At 40.0% G+C, this 26095-nt stretch overlaps 1 protein-coding gene across 1 annotated transcript in view; it reads left to right on the top strand.

Moving 5' to 3' along the window:
- Positions 1-25502, top strand: part of LYRM4 (LYR motif containing 4) — a 384769-nt gene extending 359267 nt beyond the window's left edge. The window contains exon 4 of the mRNA XM_053714700.1: positions 25185-25502. Coding sequence (XP_053570675.1) covers positions 25185-25247 — 63 coding nt within the window. The 3' untranslated portion in view covers positions 25248-25502. The remainder of the gene's footprint in view (positions 1-25184) is intronic.
- The last annotated feature ends 593 nt before the right edge of the window (positions 25503-26095 follow it).

Below are 26095 nucleotides of genomic sequence, written 5' to 3'. Positions count from 1 at the left end.
GGGAGGAACTCGGAGTTCCTTGGCCATGGCACAGGTAGCCAACATTATTCAGTGGGCGGAGACCCACAACTACTGTCTGCCTGCAATCCACATTCCAGGAGTGGACAATTGGGAAGCAGATTTTCTGAGCAGACAGACTTTTCACCCGGGGGAGTGGGAACTTCATCCAGAGGTATTTTCCAGCCTGATCCTCAAATGGGGACAGCTGGATCTGGATATCATGGCATCTCGTCAGAATGCCAAGCTCCCGAGGTACGGGTCGAGGTCAAGGGATCCTCAGGCTGTACTGATAGATGCTCTGGCGGTTCCTCGGAATTTCAGTCTAGCATATCTGTTTCCTCAGTTCGCTCTCCTTCCTTGGGTTATTGCTCGAATTAAACAGGAGAGGGTGTCAGTGATCCTCATTGCACCGGCGTGGCCTCGCAGGATCTGTTATGCAGACCTAGTGGAGATGTCATCTCTCCCACCTTGGAGACTTCAACTGAGGAAAGACCTTCTACTTCAAGGGCCCTTCCTTCATCCAAATCTTGTTTCTCTGCAGCTAACTGCTTGGAGATTGAACGCTTAATTTTAGGATTTTGTCTTTTCTCCAGGAGGGTCTGGAGAAGGGATTATCTGCTAGTACCTTGAAGGGTCAAATTTCTGCCTTATCTATATTGTTGCATAAACGTCTGGCAGACGTGCCAGATGTGCAATCCTTCTGTCAGGCCTTGGTCAGAATCAGGCCTGTGTTCAAACCTGTTACTCCTCACTGGAGTCTTAACCTTGTTCTTAAAGTTCTTCAGCAGGCTCCGTTTGAGCCTATGCATTCCTTAGCTATTATCTTGGAAAGTTTTGTTTCTCGTTGCAATTTCTTCTGCTCAAAGAGTTTTTGATCTCTCAGCATTGCAGTGGGAATCTCCTTACCTTGTTTTTCATTCGGATAAGGTAATTCTGCGTACTAAGTTATGTTTCCTTCCTAAAGTGGTTTCAGATAGGAATATTAACCAGGAAATCATTGTTCCTTTTTTGTGTCCTAACCCTTCTTCTCATAAAGAGCGTTTACTGCACAATCTAGATGTGGTACGTGCATTGAAGTACTATTTGCAGGCAAGTAAGGATTTTCGCCAGTCCTTTCCTTTTTTGTCATTTTCTCTGGAAAACGCAAGGGTCAGAAAGCTACGGCTATGTCTCTTTCTCTGTGGCTGAGGAGTATAATTTGTTGGCCAATGAAACTGCTGGACAGCAGCCCCCTGAGAGAATCACGGCTCATTTCACGAAGGCTGTTTTCTCTTCCTGGGCATTCAAAAATGAAGCTTCTGTGGAACAGATTTGCAAGACTGCAACTTGGTCCTCTCTACACATTTTTTCAAAATTCTAAAAAATGTATACTTTTGCCTCGGCTGAGGCTTCTTTTGGGAGAAAGGTTCTTCAAGCAGTGGTGCCTTCCATTTAAGTTCCCTGTCTTGTCCCTCCCTTATCATCTGTGTCCTCTAGCTTGGGTTATTAGAGATGTTACGTGGACTCAACGTGTCATTAGAAAGAAAACTAAATTTATGCTTGCCTGATAAATTTATTTATTTCGTGACACGGTGAGTCCACGACCCACCCTGTTTTATTCAGACAGTATTTTTGTTTTGTAAACCTCAGGCACCTCTGCACCTTGTGTTACTTCCTTTCTCTCCTTTTCCATTGGTCGAATGACTGGGGTTTGAGAGAAGGGAGGTGATACTTAACAGCTTTGCTGTGGTGCTCTTTGCCTCCTCCTGCTGGGCATGCAAAAATAGCGCAATCTCGCTATTTTTAGCGAGATTGCGGCAGAGAGAAGCCCAGGACTGCAGCTGGTCCTTAAGGGCATAACAACCAGGGTACGGTACTGGTCGTTAAGGGGTTAAGGTGATCTTCCTGGTAGTTTTAATATCAACTTAAAGGGACAATGAACCCATTTTTTTTCTTTCATGAATCAGATAGAGCATGCAATTTTAAGCAACGTTCTAATTTTCTGTGATTATCAATTTTCTTCATTCTCTTGTTATCTTTATTTGAAAAGCAAGAATGTGAGTTTAGAAGCCGGCCCATTTTTGGTTCACAACCTGGGTTGTCCTTTCTGATTGGTGGCTAAATGCACATACCATTAAAAAAGTACTGTCCAGTGTACTGAACCAAAAATTGTCTGGCTCCTTAGCTTAGATGCCTTCTTTTTCAAATAAAGATAGCAAGAGAATGAAGAAATTTTTTAATAGGAGTAAATTAGAAAGTTGCTTAAAATTGCATGCTCTATCTGAATCATGAAAGAAAAATTTGGGTTTAATATCCCTTTAAGAAGCTTTAACCCTTTGAGTGTTAACAACGTCTCTGAGCCGTCGCAAATTGTCCAAGTCAGGTGCTGACGATGTATCAGAGCCGTCGCAAGCACTCACCCACCTTGAGGGCAATCTGGGGGCTCCCACTGATTCTCACCCGGCGATCTGGCCTGTATAGTGACAGGCATTGCCGGGGCTTCACGTTTGGCGCGGTGATGTCATGCGTTATTTTAAGTTGACAATTGACAAGTATAGCATCTAAGCAGCTACAGACTCCCAAGACCCACCGTTGGAAAAGTAGTGCATGTGAGGCATATTAGTGCACCAGCATTTTAAATACTGGAGCTGCTCAGAGCACCAGTGGGGCTTGTTTTATGTTAGCAATTAACAAACTGAGTCATTACCAGATGATACAAGCATCTTAGGCTCTTTGAGCAAGTGCCGTGTTTAAAATGCTGGTGCATACTTAAAGGGTTTTCTTTCGTGATTCGGATAGAGCATGCAATTTTAAGCAATTTTTTAATTTACTCCTATTATTAAATTTTCTTCATTCTCTTGGTATCTTTATTTGAAATGCAAGAACGTAAGTTTAGATGTTGGCCCATTTTTAGTGAACAACCTGGGTTGTCCTTGCTGATTGGTGGATAAATTCATCCACCAATAAAAAAGTGCTGTCCAGAATCCTGAACAAAAAAACCTAGATGCCTTCTTTTTCAAATAAATATAGCAAGAGAACAAAGAAAAATTGATAATAGGAGTAAATTAGAAAATTGCTTAAAATTGCACGCTCTATCTGAATCGCAAAAGAAAAAATTTGGGTTCAGTGTCCCTTTAGATACACATTTGAAACAGCTATAGCTTTTATTAGAAACCTTTTTGCTAATACATGTACAGTTGTATGCAAAAGTTTAGGCACCCCTGGCAATTTCCATGATTTTCATTTATAAATAATTGGGTGTTTGGATCAGCAATTTCATTTTTATCTATCAAATAACTGAAGGACACTGTAATATTTCAGTAGTGAAATGAGGTTTATTGGATTAAAAGAAAATGTGCAATATGCATCCAAACGAAATTAGACAGGTGCATACATTTGGGCACCCATGTCATTTTGTTGATTTGAATACCTGTAACTACTAGCACGGATTAATTGGAACACACAATTGGTTTGGTGAGCCCATTAAGCCTTGAACTTCATAGGTGCATTCAATCATGAGAAAAGTTATTTAATTGTTCTATTTGACTCCTCTGAAGAGTGGCAATATGGGGGCATCAAAACAACTCTCAAATGACCTGAAAACAAAGATTGTTCAACCTTATGGTTTAGGGAAAGGCTACAAAAAGCTATCGCAGAGATTTAAGCTGTCAGTGTCCACTGTGAGGAACAAAGTGAGGAAATGGAAGACCACAGGCACAGTTCTTGTTAAGGCCAGACGTGGCAGGCCAAGTAAAATGTTGTTGAGGCAAAAGCAAAGGATGGTGAGAATGGTCAAAAACAGCCCACAGACCACCTCCAAAGACCTACAACATCATCTTGCTGCAGGTGGTGTCACTGTGCATCTTTAAACAATTCAGTGCACTTTGCACACAGAAAAGCTGTATGGGAGAGTGATGCGGAAGAATCCTTTTCTGCACACACGCCACAAAGTTGCTTGAGGTATGCAAATGCACATTTGGACATGCCAGCTTCATTTTGGAAGAAGGTGCTGTGGACTGATGAAACAAAGATTGAGTTATTTGGTCATAACAAGGGGCGTTTTGCATGGCGGCAAAAGAACACAGCGTTCCAAGACAAAAACTTGCTACCCACAGTAAAATTTGGTGGATGTTCCATCATGCTGTGGGGCTGTGTGGCCAGTGCCGGTACTGGGAATCTTGTTAAAGTTGAGGGTCGCTTGGATTCCACTCAATATCAGCAGATACTTGAGAATAATGTTGAGGAATCAGTCACAAAGTTGAAGTTACGCCGGGGCTGGATATTTCAACAAGACAACGACCCAAAACACTGCTCAAAATCTACTCTGGCATTTATGCAGAGGAACTAGTACAATGTTCTGGAATGGCCATCCCAGTCCCCAGACCTGAATATCATTAAAAATCTGTGGGGTAATTTGAAGCGGGCTGTCCATGCTCAGCAACCATCAAACCTAACTGAACTGGAGATGTTTTGCAAGGAGGAATAGTCCAAAATACCTTCATCCAGAATCCAGACACTCATTACAGGCTATAGGCAGCGTCTAGAGGCTGTTATCTCTGCTAAAGGAAGCCCTACTTAATATTGATGCAATATTTCTGTTGGGGTGCCCACATTTATGCACCTGTCTAACTTCGTTGGGATGCATATTTCAAATTTGCTGTTAATCTAATAAACCTCATTTCACTACTGAAATATTACTGTGTCCTTCAGTTATTTGATAGATCAAAATGAAATTGCTGATACAAACACCCAATTATTTATAAATGAAAATCATGGAAATTGTCAGGGGTGCCTAAACTTTTGCATACGATTGTATATTATAAAACTGCTTCTATTCAAAACTGAAGTGCATCCATGTGGATTACAATTTTGGCTGGAATGTCCCTTTAAGCTCTTTGGACTAGACAGCATATCCAGCAACTCCCGTCCCTTCTTCATAAAAGCAAATGTAGAACCCTTAGATTCATATGTAAGTAAGCAATATAGAGTTTGCAGTACCTCTTCATGAAATAATTCAAATTTGATGTTAGATCCTTGGCTGAATAAGCTTCAGGCACAAAGTTCTGTAATATGTTTTGCAATGTGGCTAGTAGAACAATATTATCATTTTTTCTCTGTAATAGCAATGTTTTTCTATATGATTGTATTTTTTGTGATGCTTTGGTATTTCTAATTTGTTAAACAAGCTTTTATTTTAGACATAAAAATAGTTTTTAATGCAATGTAGTAAATTACTTTTGTTTACCTATACGTACAGAATAATTTACCAGATCCCTTCCCCATCTATTGATGGTTTGTATATGTTCTGTATCTTTGGACTGCAATGAATAGTGCCATCACACAGAACTATTCCTCCTTAGTATATCATTATAATTTTGCATCTTAATATTTGAATAATAAAAAAAAATTAAAAAAGGGTAGCAGAGGTTTTTATATAATCCAGGTCCCCAAAGTTCCTGTACTAACTCCACATAGCAAGCATCCACACCCTCATGTTACTGTATAAGCATTGTACTGTATATTCACCATGTGGATTCTTTACTTGCTTGCTAATAGTACTGAGTGAAGAAAGAAATGTATATTAAATGTGAAAAGCAAGTGAGTGTTCAATATTTATTTACTCTTTGAGCCGTTTGTCTGAATTTTATGGCATTATAGTTAATCAGCACTCTTCTAGCTGCTTCAAGTAACTATTTTCTAACATATTCAAGAACGTTTTCTCCATATATTCCATTCACATAGTGCAGAATCCTAGAGAAAAGCACCAATCTAGACAAAAAAAGTTTACCACAAGAGATTCATCCTTTTTCCCCCCACAAAAATGCAACGAGAAAACCAAAGTGTAATATATTAAAAAAAACAATAAAAAACGCAATACGAACTACTCACAAGAGAGAGAATATATAAACACTGTGGATCTCCATTGTATCTGGCATGAAGACAGAGTATTTCTCTCAACTGTTCAAGCTGCACAAAGACTGCCATTGCATTATAACCGGAAACTTGCTTGGTCCTGGACCTACAATTTAGTGTCCCCAATACTTTATGGACACTAAAACCTTACACTTATTTATTTTAATATTTAAAAAAGTGATATCATTTTAAATATTCATCTTATGGTAATCTTTCCTCTGAATACACAATTTTATCTAGTGTTTATTTACTGTTTAATGTCCCTTTAAATTAGTACTATTTGTTTAAAATAAAGCTGTGCCTATTTATACGTTTTGTTTGTAGTTTATAAAACATTTTTCTAGGTGGTGTCAACCAATTATTAACATTGAAAAAGAAGCTTATCTCTGCTACAAATTGAATAGTACTATACATGCAGATGTTTAGCATTGCGACTTGTAGATTTTAATATGGTTGCTTCCTTAATGCCATTTTCAAGTCACTTTATGAGAGTTCTCAAGTAATTTTCACTATAGAAGTAGAAAAATTAATGCTCTTTTGTGCAAAGTTTAAATTGTTCGGAGGTGGATGTTATTCCTGCTTAAGACAAACTGCCTGTTAAAATAATAGATACATTTTTTAAGCAGCTCCCATACAGCCTACAAGCTTCCCTGTACCTTACTCAGTTTCTGATATAATTTCTAAAGAGTGGAGCAAACCAGGTGTTCTTTTTTTGTTTTGTCTGCTATGTTTTCCCTCCTCTCTGCGAAGATGAAAATTTGGGAAACAGTTCCTAAAGTGGGTGAAGCAATTACAATTTTTGCTGGACTAACTCATTCCTTGTGTAGCAACAGCTACTGTGGTCTGATGTTCTGATTTGTAATGAAGAGGAGATACAGAATCGATTGAACCTCCTAGAAACGCAATTAGCTTTATTTGTGATGAAGTCGTTGCTATAGCTGTTATAATCAGCAGACATAGAGGCCGAATTATTAAATGTCTCTCGGACCTGATCCAACAGTGCGGATCAGGTCCGACAGACATCACTGAATGCGGAGAGCAATACGCTCTTCGTATTCAGCCGGCCGATTGGCCGCCCCCTGCAGATTTGCGGCCAATCATTGGCCGCCAGCAGGGAGGTGTCAATCAACCCAATTGTACTCAATCGGGTTGAATTGTGGCGATTCCTGTCCGCCTCATCAGAGCAGGCGGACAGGGTTATGGAGCAGCGGTCTTTAGACTTTCATCCCTTCCATTCTGTTCAGCCCAGAATTAGATGCCATTATTGTCAATCTAGAATCAATTGGAGTTATAGTTACAGTTCCAGCCTCAGAGTTGAATCTGGAATTTTACTCCAACCTGTTTATAGTCCCACAGAAAGAACACGTTTCTACCTATTTTAGATCTCTAAACTTTGAACAAATTTGTAAAGGTAGCTACGTTCAAGATTCACACTAGTTTTCTTTTAATGCAGGAGGGTCAATGCATATCTATGATAAAATAAAAATATGCCTATCTACATATTTTTATTCCGAGATCATGTACAATTCCCCAGTTTTGCCTTCCTAAATAGACATTAACATTTTGTGGTACTTCCATTCAGTCTAGTCACAACACCCAGAGTATTTACCAAGGTTCTAAAAACATTTCCATTGTGCGAGATAAAGGTATTTCTATAGCTTCTTATCTAGTTGTTACCCTGGTAGAGACCTCCATCTTATATCTTGGAAGGTTTCTTTTCTCTTGGCCGCTTATTCATCCATAAGAGTTTCTGAGCTTCCTGTAAACCCTGTTTTCCTGATTTTTCATCAGCACCTTACATTTATTCATACCAACCATTCCTTTCTTCCCAAAGTAGTATTTTCAGATACTATTGACCAAGAAATTATGGTTCTTTTTTTATGTCCTATTCTTAAAGGGACATTGTACACTAGATTTTTCTTTGCATAAGTGTTTTGTAGATGATCCAATTATATAGGCCATCTGGGAGTGTTTTTGTAAAAATGTATAGTTTTGCTTATTTTTTAAATAACATTGTGCAGATTTCTTTCATGTAATTAGCAAGAGTCCATGAGCTAGTGACGTATAGGATATACATTCCTACCAGGAGGGGCAAAGTTTCCCAAACCTCAAAATGCCTATAAATACACCCCTCACCACACCCACAAATCAGTTTTACAAACTTTGCCTCCTATGGAGGTGGTGAAGTAAGTTTGTGCTAGATTCTACGTTGATATGCGCTCCGCAGCAGGTTGGAGCCCTGTTTTCCTCTCAGCGTGCAGTGAATGTCAGAGGGATGTGAGGAGAGTATTGCCTATTTGAATTCAATGATCTCCTTCTACGGGGTCTATTTCATAGGTTCTCTGTTATCGGTCGTAGAGATTCATCTCTTACCTCCTTTTTCAGGTCAACGATGTACTCTTATATATATACCATTACCTTTACTGATTTTCGTTTCAGTACTGGTTTGGCTTTCTACAACATGTAGATGAGTGTCCTGGGGTAAGTAAGTCTTATTTTCTGTGACACTCTAAGCTATGGTTGGGCACTTTTTTATAAAGTTCTAAATATATGTATTCAAACATTTATTTGCCTTGACTCAGGATGTTCAACATTCCTTATTTCAGACAGTCAGTTTCATATTTGGGATAATGCATATAAATAAATCAATTTTTTCTTACCTTAAATTTGACTTTTTACCTGTGGGCTGTTAGGCTCGCGGGGGCTGAAAATGCTTCATTTTATTGCGTCATTCTTGGCGCGGACTTTTTTGACGCAAAAAAAAAATTCTGTTTCCGGCGTCATACGTGTCACCGGAAGTTGCGTCATTTTTGACGTTTTTTTTGCGCCAAAAGTGTCGGCGTTCCGGATGTGGCGTCATTTTTGGCGCCAAAAGCATTTAGGCGCCAAATAATGTGGGCGTCTTTTTTGGCGCTAAAAAAAATATGGCCGTCACTATTGTCTCCACATTATTTAAGTCTCATTATTTATTGCTTCTGGTTGCTAGAAGCTTGTTCACTGGCATTTTTTCCCATTCCTGAAACTGTCATTTAAGGAATTTGATCAATTTTGCTTGATATGTTGTTTTTTCTATTACATATTGCAAGATGTCCCACGTTGAAACTGAGTCAGAAGATACTTCTGGAAAATCGCTGCCTGGTAATGGAGCTACCAAAGCTAAGTGTATCTGCTGTAAACTTATGGTATCTGTTCCTCCAGCTGTTGTTTGTACTGTTTGTCATGACAAACTTGTTAATGCAGATAATATTTCCTTTAGTACTGTTACATTACCTGTTGCTGTTCCGTCAACATCTAATACTCAGAGTGTTCCTGATAACATAAGAGATTTTGTTTCTCAATCCATTAAGAAGGCTATGTCTGTTATTCCTCCTTCTAGTAAACGTAAAAAGTCTTTTAAAACTTCTCATTTTTCAGATGAATTTTTAAATGAACATCATCATTCTGATTCTGATAATGGTTCTTCTGGTTCAGAGGATTCTGTCTCAGAGGTTGATGCTGATAAATCTTCATATTTATTTAAAATGGAATTTATTCGTTCTTTACTTAAAGAAGTCCTAATTGCATTAGAAATTGAGGATTCTGGTCCTCTTGATACTAAATCTAAACGTTTAGATAAGGTTTTTAAATCTCCTGTAGTTATTCCAGAAGTTTTTCCTGTCCCTGGTGCTATTTCTGAAGTAATTTCCAGGGAATGGAATAATTTGGGTAATTCATTTACTCCTTCTAAACGTTTTAAGCAATTATATCCTGTGCCATCTGACAGATTAGAGTTTTGGGACAAAATCCCTAAGGTTGATGGGGCTGTCTCTACTCTTGCTAAGCGTACTACTATTCCTACGGCAGATGGTACTTCCTTTAAGGATCCTTTAGATAGGAAAATTGAATCCTTTCTAAGAAAAGCTTACTTGTGTTCAGGTAATCTTCTTAGACCTGCTATATCTTTAGCGGATGTTGCTGCAGCTTCAACTTTTTGGTTAGAAGCTTTAGCGCAACAAGTAACAGATTATAATTCTCATAGCATTATTATTCTTCTTCAACATGCTAATAATTTTATTTGTGATGCCATCTTTGATATCATTAGAGTTGATGTCAGGTATATGTCTCTAGCTATTTTAGCTAGAAGAGCTTTATGGCTTAAAACTTGGAATGCTGATATGTCTTCTAAGTCTACTCTGCTTTCCCTTTCTTTCCAGGGTAATAAATTATTTGGTTCTCAGTTGGATTCTATTATCTCAACTGTTACTGGAGGGAAAGGAACTTTTTTACCACAGGATAAAAAATCTAAAGGTAAATTTAGGTCTAATAATCGTTTTCGTTCCTTTCGTCACAACAAGGAACAAAAGCCTGATCCTTCATCCTCAGGAGCGGTATCAGTTTGGAAACCATCTCCAGTCTGGAATAAATCCAAGCCTTTTAGAAAATCAAAGCCAGCTCCTAAGTCCACATTAAGGTGCGGCCCTCATTCCAGCACAGCTGGTAGGGGGCAGATTACGTTTTTTCAAAGAAATTTGGATCAATTCCGTTCACAATCTTTGGATTCAGAACATTGTTTCAGAAGGGTACAGAATTGGCTTCAAGATAAGGCCTCCTGCAAAGAGATTTTTTCTTTCCCGTGTCCCAGTAAACCCAGCGAAGGCTCAAGCATTTCTGAAATGTGTTTCAGATCTAGAGTTGGCTGGAGTAATTATGCCAGTTCCAGTTCTGGAACAGGGGCTGGGGTTTTATTCAAATCTCTTCATTGTACCAAAGAAGGAGAATTCCTTCAGACCAGTTCTGGATCTTAAAATATTGAATCGTTATGTAAGGATACCAACATTCAAAATGGTAACTGTAAGGACTATCCTGCCTTTTGTTCAGCAAGGGCATTATATGTCTACAATAGATTTACAGGATGCATATCTGCATATTCCGATTCATCCAGATCACTATCAGTTTCTGAGATTCTCTTTCCTAGACAAGCATTACCAGTTTGTGGCTCTGCCGTTTGGCCTAGCAACAGCTCCAAGAATTTTTACAAAGGTTCTCGGTGCCCTTCTGTCTGTAATCAGAGAACAGGGTATTGTGGTATTTCCTTATTTGGACGATATCTTGGTACTTGCTCAGTCTTCACATTTAGCAGAATCTCATACGAATTGACTTGTGTTGTTTCTTCAAGATCATGGTTGGAGGATCAATTTACCAAAAAGTTCATTGATTCCTCAGACAAGGGTAACCTTTTTAGGTTTCCAGATAGATTCAGTGTCCATGACTCTATCTTTGACAGACAAGAGACGTCTAAAATTGATATCAGCTTGTCGAAACCTTCAGTCACAATCATTCCCTTCGGTAGCCTTATGCATGGAAATTCTAGGTCTTATGACTGCTGCATCGGACGCGATCCCCTTTGCTCGTTTTCACATGCGACCTCTTCAGCTCTGTATGCTGAACCAGTGGTGCAGGGATTACACAAAGATATCTCAATTAATATCTTTAAAACCGATTGTACGACACTCTCTGACGTGGTGGACAGATCACCATCGTTTAGTTCAGGGGGCTTCTTTTGTTCTTCCGACCTGGACTGTAATTTCAACAGATGCAAGTCTTACAGGTTGGGGAGCTGTGTGGGGGTCTCTGACAGCACAAGGGGTTTGGGAATCTCAGGAGGTGAGATTACTGATCAATATTTTGGAACTCCGTGCAATTTTCAGAGCTCTTCAGTCTTGGCCTCTTCTAAAGAGAGAATCGTTCATTTGTTTTCAGACAGACAATGTCACAACTGTGGCATACATCAATCATCAAGGAGGGGCTCACAGTCCTCTGGCTATGAAAGAAGTATCTCGAATTCTGGTATGAGCGGAATCCAGCTCCTGTCTAGTTTCTGCGGTTCATATCCCAGGTATAGACAATTGGGAAGCGGATTATCTCAGTCGCCAAACGTTACATCCGGGCGAATGGTCTCTTCACCCAGAGGTATTTCTTCAGATTGTTCAAATGTGGGGACTTCCAGAAATAGATCTGATGGCCTCTCATCTAAACAAGAAACTTCCCAGGTATCTGTCCAGATCCAGGGATCCTCAAGCGGAAGCAGTGGATGCATTGTCACTTCCTTGGAAGTATCATCCTGCCTTTATCTTTCCGCCTCTAGTTCTTCTTCCAAGAGTAATCTCCAAGATTCTGAAGGAATGCTCGTTTGTTCTGCTGGTAGCTCCAGCATGGCCTCACAGGTTTTGGTATGCGGATCTTGTCCGGATGGCCTCTTGCCAACCGTGGACTCTTCCGTTAAGACCAGACCTTCTGTCGAAGGGCCTTTTTTTCCATCAGGATCTCAAATCCTTAAATTTAAAGGTATGGAGATTGAACGCTTGATTCTTAGTCAAAGAGGTTTCTCTGACTCTGTGATTAATACTATGTTACAGGCTCGTAAATCTGTATCTAGGGAGATATATTATAGAGTCTGGAAGACTTATATTTCTTGGTGTCTTTCTCATCATTTTTCCTGGCATTCTTTTAGAATTCCGAGAATTTTACAGTTTCTTCAGGATGGTTTGGATAAAGGTTTGCCTGCAAGTTCCTTGAAAGGACAAATCTCTGCTCTTTCTGTTCTTTTTCACAGAAAGATTGCTAATCTTCCTGATATTCATTGTTTTGTACAAGCTTTGGTTCGTATAAAACCTGTCATTAAGTCAATTTCTCCTCCTTGGAGTTTGAATTTGGTTCTGGGGGCTCTTCAAGCTCCTCCATTTGAACCTATGCATTCATTGGACATTAAATTACTTTCTTGGAAAGTTTTGTTCCTTTTGGCCATCTCTTCTGCCAGAAGAGTTTCTGAATTATCTGCTCTTTCTTGTGAGTCTCCTTTTCTGATTTTTCACCAGGATAAGGCGGTGTTGCGAACTTCTTTTAAATTTTTACCTAAGGTTGTGAATTCTAACAACATTAGTAGAGAAATTGTGGTTCCTTCATTATGTCCTAATCCTAAGAATTCTAAGGAGAAATCATTGCATTCTTTGGATGTAGTTAGAGCTTTGAAATATTATGTTGAAGCTACTAAGAATTTCCGAAAGACTTCTAGTCTATTTGTTATCTTTTCCGGTTCTAGGAAAGGTCAGAAGGCCTCTGCCATTTCTTTGGCATCTTGGTTGAAATCTTTAATTCATCATGCTTATGTCGAGTCGGGTAAAACTCCGCCTCAAAGGATTACAGCTCATTCTACTAGGTCAGTTTCTACTTCCTGGGCGTTTAGGAATGATGCTTCGGTTGATCAGATTTGCAAAGCAGCAACTTGGTCTTCTTTGCATACTTTTACTAAATTCTACCATTTTGATGTGTTTTCTTCTTCTGAAGCTGTCTTTGGTAGAAAAGTACTTCAGGCAGCTGTTTCAGTTTGAATCTTCTGCTTATATTTTCAGTTTTTTTCTTTATGAGATTTAAACTTTATTTTTGGGTGTGGATTTTTTTCAGCGGAATTGGCTGTCTTTATTTTCTCCAACATAGGTGTGTCCGGTCCACGGCGTCATCCTTACTTGTGGGATATTCTCTTCCCCAACAGGAAATGGCAAAGAGCCCAGCAAAGCTGGTCACATGATCCCTCCTAGGCTCCGCCTACCCCAGTCATTCTCTTTGCCGTTGTACAGGCAACATCTCCACGGAGATGGCTTAGAGTTTTTTAGTGTTTAACTGTAGTTTTTTATTATTCAATCAAGAGTTTGTTATTTTGAAATAGTGCTGGTATGTACTATTTACTCAGAAACAGAAAAGAGATGAAGATTTCTGTTTGTATGAGGAAAATGATTTTAGCAACCGTAACTAAAATCCATGGCTGTTCCACACAGGACTGTTGAGAGCAATTAACTTCAGTTGGGGGAACAGTGTGCAGTCTCTTGCTGCTTGAGGTATGACACATTCTAACAAGACGATGTAATGCTGGAAGCTGTCATTTTCCCTATGGGATCCGGTAAGCCATGTTTATTACGATCGTAAATAAGGGCTTCACAAGGGCTTATTTAGACTGTAGACATTTCTGGGCTAAATCGATTCATTATTAACACATATTTAGCCTTGAGGAATCATTTTATCTGGGTATTTTGATATAATAATATCGGCAGGCACTGTATTAGACACCTTATTTCTTAGGGGCTTTCCCAAAGCATAAGCAGAGTCTCATTTTCGCGCCGGTGTGGCGCACTTGTTTTTGAGAGGCATGGCATGCAGTCGCATGTGAGAGGAGCTCTGATACTTAGAAAAGACTTTCTGAAGGCGTCATTGGTATCGTATTCCCCTTTGGGTTTGGTTGGGTCTCAGCAAAGCAGATACCAGGGACTGTAAAGGGGTTAAAGCTTAAAACGACTCCGGTTCCGTTATTTTAAGGGTTAAAGCTTCCAAATTTGGTGTGCAATATTTTTAAGGCTTTAAGACACTGTGGTGAAAATTTGGTGATTTTTGAACAATTCCTTCATGTTTTTTCGCAATTGCAGTATTAAAGTGTGTTCAGTTTAAAATTTAAAGTGACAGTAACGGTTTTATTTTAAAACGTTTTTTGTACTTTCTTATCAAGTTTATGCCTGTTTAACATGTCTGAACTACCAGATAGACTGTGTTCTGAATGTGGGGAAGCCAGAATTCCTATTCATTTAAATAAATGTGATTTATGTGATAATGACAATGATGCCCAAGATGATTCCTCAAGTGAGGGGAGTAAGCATGGTACTGCATCATTCCCTCCTTCGTCTACACGAGTCTTGCCCACTCAGGAGGCCCCTAGTACATCTAGCGCGCCAATACTCCTTACTATGCAACAATTAACGGCTGTAATGGATAATTCTGTCAAAAACATTTTAGCCAAAATGAACCCTTGTCAGCGTAAGCGTGGCTGCTCTGTTTTAGTTACTGAAGAGCATGACGACGCTGATATTAATATCTCTGAAGGGCCCCTAACCCAATCTGAGGGGGCCAGGGAGGTTTTGTCTGAGGGAGAAATTACTGATTCAGGGAACATTTCTCATCAGGCTGAATCTGATGTGATTACATTTAAATTTAAGTTGGAACACCTCCGCATTTTGCTTAAGGAGGTATTATCCACTCTGGATGATTGTGAAAAGTTGGTCATCCCAGAGAAACTATGTAAAATGGACAAGTTCCTAGAGGTGCCGGGGCTCCCAGAAGCTTTTCCTATACCCAAGCGGGTGGCGGACATTGTTAATAAAGAATGGGAAAGGCCCGGTATTCCTTTCGTCCCTCCCCCCATATTTAAAAAATTGTTTCCTATGGTCGACCCCAGAAAGGACTTATGGCAGTCAGTCCCCAAGGTCGAGGGAGCGGTTTCTACTTTAAACAAACGCACCACTATACCCATAGAGGATAGTTGTGCTTTCAAAGATCCTATGGATAAAAAATTAGAAGGTTTGCTTAAAAAGATGTTTGTTCAGCAGGGTTACCTTCTACAACCCATTTCATGCATTGTCCCTGTCACTACAGCCGCATATTTCTGGTTTGATGAACTGATAAAGGTGCTCGGTAGTGATTCTCCTCCTTATGAGGAGATTATGGACAGAATCAATGCTCTCAAATTGGCTAATTCTTTCACTCTAGACGCCACTTTGCAATTGGCTAGGTTAGCGGCTAAGAATTCTGGGTTTGCTATTGTGGCGCGCAGAGCGCTTTGGTTGAAATCTTGGTCGGCTGATGCGTCTTCCAAGAACAAGCTACTAAACATTCCTTTCAAGGGGAAAACGCTGTTTGGCCCTGAATTGAAAGAGATTATCTCTGATATCACTGGGGGTAAGGGCCACGCCCTTCCTCAGGATCGGCCTTTCAAGGCAAAAAATAGACCTAATTTTCGTCCCTTTCGTAAAAACGGACCAGCCCAAAGTGCTACGTCCTCTAAGCAAGAGGGTAATACTTCTCAAGCCAAGCCAGCTTGGAGACCAATGCAAGGCTGGAACAAGGGAAAGCAGGCCAAGAAACCTGCCACTGCTACCAAGACAGCATGAAATATTGGCCCCCGATCCGGGACCGGATCTGGTGGGGGGCAGACTCTCTCTCTTCGCTCGGGCTTGGGCAAGAGATGTTCTGGATCCTTGGGCGCTAGAAATAGTCTCCCAGGGTTATCTTCTGGAATTCAAGGGACTTCCCCCAAGGGGAAGGTTCCACAGGTCTCAGTTGTCTTCAGACCACATAAAAAGACAGGCGTTCTTACATTGTGTAGAAGACCTGTTAAAAATGGGAGTGATTCATCCTGTTCCATTAAGAGAACAAGGGATGGGGTTCTACTCCAATCTGTTCATAGTTCCCAAAAAAGAGGGAACGTTCAGACCAATCTTAGATCTCAAGATCTTAAACAAATTTCTCAAGGTCCCATCGTTCAAGATGGAAACCATTCGAACTATCCTTCCTTCCATCCAGGAAGGTCAATTCATGACCACGGTGGATTTAAAGGATGCGTATCTACATATTCCTATCCACAAGGAACATCATCGGTTCCTAAGGTTTGCATTCCTGGACAAACATTACCAGTTTGTGGCGCTTCCTTTCGGATTAGCCACTGCTCCAAGGATTTTCACAAAGGTACTAGGGTCCCTTCTAGCGGTGCTAAGACCAAGGGGCATTGCAGTAGTACCTTACCTGGACGACATTCTGATTCAAGCGTCGTCCCTCCCTCGAGCAAAGGCTCACACGGACATCGTCCTGGCCTTTCTCAGATCTCACGGCTGGAAAGTGAACGTGGAAAAGAGTTCACTATCCCCGTCAACAAGGGTTCCCTTCTTGGGAACAATTATAGACTCCTCAGAAATGAGGATTTTTCTAACAGAGGCCAGAAAAACAAAACTTCTGGACTCTTGTCGGATACTTCATTCCGTTCCTCTTCCTTCCGTAGCTCAGTGCATGGAAGTGATCGGGTTGATGGTAGCGGCAATGGACATAGTTCCTTTTGCGCGCATTCATCTAAGACCATTACAACTGTGCATGCTCAGTCAGTGGAATGGGGACTATACAGACTTGTCTCCAAAGATACAAGTAAATCAGAGGACCAGAGACTCACTCCGTTGGTGGCTGTCCCTGGACAACCTGTCACAAGGGACGACATTCCGCAGACCAGAGTGGGTCATTGTCACGACCGACGCCAGTCTGATGGGCTGGGGCGCGGTCTGGGGATCCCTGAAAGCTCAGGGTCTTTGGTCTCGGGAAGAATCTCTTCTACCGATAAATATTCTGGAACTGAGAGCGATATTCAATGCTCTCAAGGCTTGGCCTCAGCTAGCGAGGACCAAGTTCATACGGTTTCAATCAGACAACATGACGACTGTTGCGTACATCAACCATCAGGGGGGAACAAGGAGTTCCCTAGCGATGGAAGAAGTGACCAAGATTATTCTATGGGCGGAGTCTCACTCCTGCCACCTGTCTGCTATCCACATCCCGGGAGTGGAAAATTGGGAAGCGGATTTTCTGAGTCGTCAGACATTGCATCCGGGGGAGTGGGAACTCCATCCGGAAATCTTTGCCCAAGTCACTCAGCTGTGGGGCATTCCAGACATGGATCTAATGGCCTCTCGTCAGAACTTCAAAGTTCCCTCCTACGGGTCCAGATCCAGGGATCCCAAGGCGGCTCTAGTGGATGCACTAGTAGCACCTTGGACCTTCAAACTAGCTTATGTGTTCCCGCCGTTTCCTCTCATCCCCAGGCTGGTAGCCAGGATCAATCAGGAGAGGGCGTCGGTGATCTTGATAGCTCCTGCGTGGCCACGCAGGACTTGGTATGCAGATCTGGTGAATATGTCATCGGCTCCACCTTGGAAGCTACCTTTGAGACGAGACCTTCTTGTTCAGGGTCCGTTCGAACATCCGAATCTGGTTTCACTCCAGCTGACTGCTTGGAGATTGAACGCTTGATTTTATCGAAGCGAGGTTTCTCAGATTCTGTTATCGATACTCTTGTTCAGGCCAGAAAGCCTGTAACTAGAAAGATTTACCACAAAATTTGGAAAAAATATATCTGTTGGTGTGAATCTAAAGGATTCCCTTGGGACAAGGTTAAGATTCCTAGGATTCTATCCTTCCTTCAAGAAGGATTGGAAAAAGGATTATCGGCAAGTTCCCTGAAAGGACAGATTTCTGCCTTGTCGGTGTTACTTCACAAAAAGCTGGCAGCTGTGCCAGATGTTCAAGCCTTTGTTCAGGCTCTGGTTAGAATCAAGCCTGTTTACAAACCTTTGACTCCTCCTTGGAGTCTCAATTTAGTTCTTTCAGTTCTTCAGGGGGTTCCGTTTGAACCCTTACATTCCGTTGATATTAAGTTATTATCTTGGAAAGTTTTGTTTTTAGTTGCAATTTCTTCTGCTAGAAGAGTTTCAGAATTATCTGCTCTGCAGTGTTCTCCTCCTTATCTGGTGTTCCATGCAGATAAGGTGGTTTTACGTACTAAACCTGGTTTTCTTCCAAAAGTTGTTTCTAACAAAAACATTAACCAGGAGATTATCGTACCTTCTCTGTGTCCGAAACCAGTTTCAAAGAAGGAACGCTTGTTGCACAATTTGGATGTTGTTCGCGCTCTAAAATTCTATTTAGATGCTACAAAGGATTTTAGACAAACATCTTCCTTGTTTGTTGTTTATTCCGGTAAAAGGAGAGGTCAAAAAGCAACTTCTACCTCTCTCTCTTTTTGGATTAAAAGCATCATCAGATTGGCTTACGAGACTGCCGGACGGCAGCCTCCCGAAAGAATCACGGCTCATTCCACTAGGGCTGTGGCTTCCACATGGGCCTTCAAGAACGAGGCTTCTGTTGATCAGATATGTAGGGCAGCGACTTGGTCTTCACTGCACACTTTTACCAAATTTTACAAGTTTGATACTTTTGCTTCTTCTGAGGCTATTTTTGGGAGAAAGGTTTTGCAAGCCGTGGTGCCTTCCATTTAGGTGACCTGATTTGCTCCCTCCCTTCATCCGTGTCCTAAAGCTTTGGTATTGGTTCCCACAAGTAAGGATGACGCCGTGGACCGGACACACCTATGTTGGAGAAAACAGAATTTATGTTTACCTGATAAATTTCTTTCTCCAACGGTGTGTCCGGTCCACGGCCCGCCCTGGTTTTTTAATCAGGTCTGATAATTTATTTTCTTTAACTACAGTCACCACGGTACCATATGGTTTCTCCTATGCAAATATTCCTCCTTAACGTCGGTCGAATGACTGGGGTAGGCGGAGCCTAGGAGGGATCATGTGACCAGCTTTGCTGGGCTCTTTGCCATTTCCTGTTGGGGAAGAGAATATCCCACAAGTAAGGATGACGCCGTGGACCGGACACACCGTTGGAGAAAGAAATTTATCAGGTAAACATAAATTCTGTTTTATCCCTCCCTCAATAGTGACTCTTGCGTGGAAGATCCACATCTTGGGTAGTCATTATCCCATACGTCACTAGCTCATGGACTCTTGCTAATTACATGAAAGAAAACATAATTTATGTAAGAACTTACCTGATAAATTAATTTCTTTCATATTAGCAAGAGTCCATGAGGCCCACCCTTTTTTGTGGTGGTTATGATTTTTTTGTATAAAGCACAATTATTCCAATTCCTTATATTTATGCTTCGCACTTTTTTCTTATCACCCCACTTCTTTGCTATTCGTTAAACTGATTTGTGGGTGTGGTGAGGGGTGTATTTATAGGCATTTTGAGGTTTGGGAAACTTTGCCCCTCCTGGTAGGAATGTATATCCCATACGTCACTAGCTCATGGACTCTTGCTAATATGAAAGAAATGAATTTATCAGGTAAGTACTTACATAAATTATGTTTTTTAGACTCCTAACCAAGCCCCAACGTTTCAGATGTATACTGAGGTCTACAGACTCCTGGTTTTCTTTTCATAGGCAGGGAAGGGGGGAGTGTCTGACTGTTCCTACTTTCCCAGCCTCTTTGAGTGGGTGTCCTAACCTAACCTCATCAACAGTGCTAAACTTGGAGTTTCTAAGTAAGTTTTTAAAAGGTTTTATACTGGATTGTCATATCTGTATCTGTGCATATTCTTATTTATTGTAGTATCTATTACATGCAGCTATATGAAAATTGGTGCATACTGAAGCTTTGAGAGTGGCTTCTTCAAAACCTTGATGTGAGAGTACTTTTTTTTTTTTTCTTTGCATAAAGGCCACTCAAAAGTTTAGACTTGCTTCTTTGTCCATTTTCTGGACCTCAAGAGGGTTCTATTAGCCACTTGGCTCCAAGACTTTCTTCACTAGGCATATTTGGCAGAAAAGTTCTGTCACAGTGCCTGATCTGCGTGATTTCTGCTTTAAAGGGATGGTAAACTCAGTATAGGCATAATATTTTATCAATATTGTCGATTTACAATACATCTTCACACGAAATTTCCATTTAAACATCATATATACATTTACTTACAATTTAATAACAAAGAATATATAGGTTCCGTAAAATCGCCATCCCACCGTGATGTCACATCGATTTTTCAACTCTGTGTCCAATGAACAATCCTGTCGCCAGACAGGCTTCCTGCAATACATTTTTTTGCGCATGCGCCTTAACGAGCAAAACCTTAGATCGTAAGATCCAATCAACAGCCTATAAATCCTTAGAAGATTTTGCGCGTGCAAGTTATATGTGGCGCATGCGTGTTTTGTTATTTTCCATACGGCACGCACGGCACGCTAAAGTAAGCACTGTATCGTATACTATTAGTATACGATACATTCTTTACTTGGAACAGTGCCAGTAATATCGGGAGCGAGCGAACACTCTGACGTGAATAGAGGGTGGAGACAGGACAAAGCACAGAATAGTGTTAGAGAAAGATAAGAGGGGCAGAGAGATGCGGCGCAAAAAGGTTATAGAAGATAATTAAAATTTACAATAAAATGCATATAAATATAAAAAAAAGGATAATGCGTTTTTTTAATTTGTAAACATACTAATGTAAATATGTAATTGTAATTTACATGAGTTTACCATCACTTTAACTGTGTATTGCCCCCCCTGAACATAGTGATCTGTGGACTTCACTGCTTGGGTATAAGATCCCAAATGTAATGATCTTTTGCAAAACAATATAGTATATTTTTAAACATTCTATTTCAGCAAATACAGAAAACCATTTTCAGTATCATGTCCCTTTTTAAGTTTTTTCTTATCTGGCATGCTTATACAAAGAACTCTTGCAAGGATACTCTATGATTTCACCGCTTCCTCCTGCACAAAGCAATTGCTGTGTATTATAGTCAGCTTATTTCAATCATCTGTTCATTCAACCATTCACAGCCCAAAGCATCCCTCACCCGCTGAAAACAAAAATAACCTTTCCTTCTCTGGTATCTCTCAAGTTGTGCATACATGTCAAAACCAGTGACAAGACCCAGGGGCTGATATTTAACCCCTTAATGACCACAATGTACCCTGTATGTCACTGGTCGTTAAGGGTTTTTTCAGGGCATAATAGCACAAATCTAGCAAGAACACGCTATTAATGCCCTCCCTCCAGCAGGCTTTGTGGAATAGAGCAGTCTCAACGCTGGTGGCAAGACCGCACTATAAAACAAACAAGTCCCAAAAAAAGGCCAGCGACATACAGGGTATGTCGCTGGTCCTTAAGGGGTTAAAATGCGTATCTTCTCTCTTTAATGGAATAAAGTTCCACTTTTTTTACGGATTCCTTGTGTGCTGCCTCCTTGCTTTGTCCTGATATTTAAAACCTCGCCGCTCAGGTGACATATTCTAAGAAGTCTCGTTGGAACAGCGAGGCCCTTAAAACAATTATAAGCACAAATTTTACTTTGAGAAATGTTTATGTTGCTATGTAGTGTTATTTATGTGAAACAGCGACTCCTACATTACAATACAAGGGCTAAACAAAATCCCAAAGATTTTGCGTGATTTCTCTCCATACTGACAATGTATTGAATATCAGGCCCTAAGTATCACCGGTATTCTTAAAGGGAGATAATTGGCTGAAATCATGATCAACCCACCTCCACACACACACACACACACACACACACACACTGGAGTGGAAAATATCTATGGGCTCCATGTACTAAGAGGCGGGCGGACAGCTTCTTAACTCGCGAAGCTGTCCACCCGCCTCCGCTACACACGGGCAGCGGATCTATTGATCCGCTTGCCCGTATGTATCATTACACACTCAGCGGAGTGTGTAATGCCCGCCCCTTCAGTCGCGCGACCAATCACGCGACTGAAGGGGCTGTCAATCACCGAGAGCGAGCGAGCTCTCGGTGATTTTGCTTCGCCACCTAAGAGGTGGCGTAGGGTGTAGGAAGCAGCGGTCTAATGACCGCTGCTTCTTACATTGCGGGAAGCAGGCTCGCATATGCGAACCTGCCCCGCAAAAGCTCCGGAGCAGCTTTCGCTGCTTCGTACATGGAGCCCAAAGTTGTTTCTTTTACAACTTTTTAAAAATAATTAAAAGGATAAAATATTGCACTTGTGTCAGTTAATCCACTGGACGACAATTCCAAGAAAACAGCTAATGGAGAAGTTGTCATTGCAAGGAACTGTAGAAAGCAGGAAATATTGAAATAGGTTTCATGTTTCTTGTACACTGAACATAGGGGGAAATAATCATTCACAATCAAATTATAACACTTTCATTCAAAGCAACCATTTAAATTGTATTATTCAGTTTAGTTGCTAAGCAGTGTGAAGGCAATAGCAGCACTTGTTTGCTTTTAGTAAATGAATTATGGTGGAACTGTTAATCTCTGTCATTTGTGGCACTTGGCCAAAACTGCTTGCTTAGTTTATAAACATATGTGCAATGTGTTGTCTAATAGAAAAAAGTCATTACCTCTTCTTTTGGTTTTATTTTTGCTATATATATATATATATATTTGTTTTTATATGTCCAGAAAATGTATTGTTACCTGCATTGTTACCTTTTATATTTATATTTTTTGTATGTGACAAATAAATGGACTTTGTTCTTAAATTCTTATGCAATCTTGCTAGCCTAATACATTGTCTCACTAAAATGTGTAATATCCTTCATATTACACAACTTGATTTACTAGCAAAGGGGATTTATTTCAGTTCAGTAACTGGTGCAAAATGTCTTGCATGACTTTCTGCAGGGTTTTCAAATGTCATTCACCATAAAACATCTTATCCTGCAGTGTTAATACTTAGTGACTAATATGGCTAACTACAAGAGTTGTATTGCATAGCAGGTAATCCCAAAAAAAAAAGAAAATTAGGTTTGTTGTGACAAATATTTACACTCTTAGATGTGGCAAAGAAACTCATCCACATGCATTTTTGAATACTATGTTGCTAGTAACTCATAGCTGGGATGGCCAACTGGGGGCCCTCTGTGCTAATTTTTGTGGCCCCAGGAAAAAGTAGGATTTAAAATATGGGCATTGTTAGGAAATATATTATTTGTGTTTTTCGTAGCCATAAAATGTATATACAACACTTAAAGAGACAGTCAACTCCAAAAGCCACAACCCACAGGCATGAGCACAATGTTATCTATATGGTGCACATGAACTATCAGTCTCCTGTAGTGAAAAGCTAATAAAAAGGCATGTGATAAGAGGCTGTCTGTAGTGGCTTAGAAACGGGCAGACATTTAGATGTTTATATGTTATGAAGTATATTAATATAACAATATTGGTTGTGCAAAGCTGCGGAATGGGTATTAAAGGCCTTATCTAGCTTTCTAAACAAAAACAATTTTGGTGATGACGGTCCCTTTAAGGCTTCTTAAATATTGATCTTGATCTGTGGCCCTTGTGTGTTAGGAAGTTTGCCATCACTGTCTTATAATTTAAAAGATTTTTTTTACAGACCTTATCATTCTCTACAAACAATAATTTTGATTTTGAATATATTAGAAATTGCTAACTTGCTTTTAACCATAATTATGTGACTGTATTGTTAGTTTTTAGTGTACTGTTGGATCGTATCAGTACTGGTAGGTAAATATCCTCTGAAATGCCTCCCAAAAAATTGTGTAAGAATTAGCACCCCCTACATATTCCCCTTCATTACTTGGAACAACCTATTAAAACATACTTGCTACTGCAAGGGCTTATCCAGTTCCTGCCAATTATCAGGGTGCCTGCTTGTGACTTTGCAAGTGGTCCCAGTATACAGGCAACTCTGTAAGCTTGAGAGAATCATTTCTGTGGTTTCTTCAGCTGAGGGTCAATATGAAGCCTAAAGAAAACAGTTATGAAAGGCAGTCATATAGGGCTTCATTTATCATCCCATGGCAGACAGGGGCATACATATTCGCCTGTGTCTGCTAGGCTTCTTCTCTGGCGGGCAGCAATCCGCTGCCTGCATTTACCATTGCACAAATGCACTCCTGTGTGCTCACGTGCAACCACTCCCCAAACTCGTCCAGCTGGGGAGAATGACAGCTCCTAACCATGCGTGACTGGCTGTACGCGGGCAGGGGAGCACACGTACAGCCAGTCACGCATGGTTAGGAGCTGTCAATCTCCCCAGCTGGACGAGTTTGGGGAGATTGAACCTGCAGTCAAAAGATAGATAGAGAAGCTTGATAAATCGAGCCCTTAGTCATCTTTGCATACTTTCACTATATATTGCCAGTTTAATGTGTTTGCGTGAAGCAGCATTCTGCATGCCTTCACATGTTCCAGCTTTGATAATAACTCTTCAGCGTTGTTATGGTTCTGCAAGATTGTGAGAGAAAAACAGCTTTACATTAACCTATACGTGAATTACTGCCCACGTTAAGTAAAACACAATATAAACAACCGCCCTGCTTGGCACAGACTTTTATGAATTGTCTAAAACAAGAAGGGAATTGTGCTCTACATAGGTGTGAGGAATCCCCACACCCTCTGACTTCTGTGAGACATTTATGTCTAGTTCAGTGGCCAGAACACATAGCTGGAGCTCAGAGAAATGATTGTACTGGTAAATATGAATATGGTTATTTTAACATAATGACCTCAGTTGCACTTTAAAAATATAAAACTTTTCATTGCTCGCATAATTCTGTAAACTTTTTGTTTTTGCTTGATGTCAAGTTCGAAATGCTCCAATAAAGCTATTTAAAAAAAATAATATATATATATATATATATATATATATATATATATATATATATATATATATATATATATATATATATATATATATAAAACTTTTCTTTTGCAAAACTTGATTTTAAACTGTATTCACATTTGCCTTACGAGTTCAGAGAACCATCATAAAGAATTCTGTGTCTGATGAAAAAACAGTACTCATTGTAATAATATTTTTTGAGTTTCTATCAATTACAATCAATCTTTTATGTTTTGATTTCAGGTAACCGTAGGTGAGATGTACGCTACGCACAAGCTGATAATTGAATCTTCATCAAAACCTTAATGTTAACAAGATGACACTACATGGAAGCTCAATCGCTGGCTGTTCTTACGTGCTTACTTGTATCTCTTCTTCATTTAGATTGTATTTACTTTACCCACTTGTACAACTTTATTATAAACACAGATTTTAAGGGGAAGAATGTCTAGGTGGTGATAATGGCCACTGCGTCATATATGTTCCCCAGCCTGAGCGACTCATAAAAAGCTGTCAATGAATTTGTCTTTACTACATAAATAAAGTTACATTTTTAAGACACTTTAATGCGCTTATTTGTTACAACGTGTAATAGTTTATCAGATAGTCCAGTGCAACACCACTTCTGAAATATGTAAAGTGCATGTCATACCATTTGGAAACATCTAAGATTTAATATGAATCTGCATCTTTTTTTCCTTCAATTTTTTAACAGCTATGCATTCAAATATTTACAGAACTGACTTCTACAAAGAGATAAGTGAACTTATCTCAAAAGAAATGAACCAATAGGTACGCTAGCACAAACTAATTTAAATCTTTTTGGAAGAACACAACATTTTTAAATGAAGCCACCATCCTATAGTTACAAGACCGTGTTTATCACTCCAGGACCCCTAATAGTCCAGTTTTTAAAGGACCTTTAATCTAATGGCAAACAGCAGCAACTAAAGGGAATTAGAGCTGCTTATTGGACAGAGGCAGTTTCTGCTCAGGATCAGCAGTATTCTGTGGGTCGTGAGTGGTACTTTACCTATGTGTTTAAATCATTTGCAGGGGTTAAACATATTGCTTTGCAGTGTTGGTAGTAATAAAATAACATGCTCTTGTGAATTAAAACATGTCATTGTATCACTATAATGGCCCTTTAAAAT

This window comes from Bombina bombina, chromosome 5 (genome assembly GCF_027579735.1).
Source record: "Bombina bombina isolate aBomBom1 chromosome 5, aBomBom1.pri, whole genome shotgun sequence".
Classification (NCBI taxonomy): Eukaryota; Metazoa; Chordata; class Amphibia; order Anura; family Bombinatoridae; genus Bombina; species Bombina bombina.
Note: the sequence above shows the minus strand (reverse complement) of the source record. Positions and strands in the feature narration are given on the sequence as shown.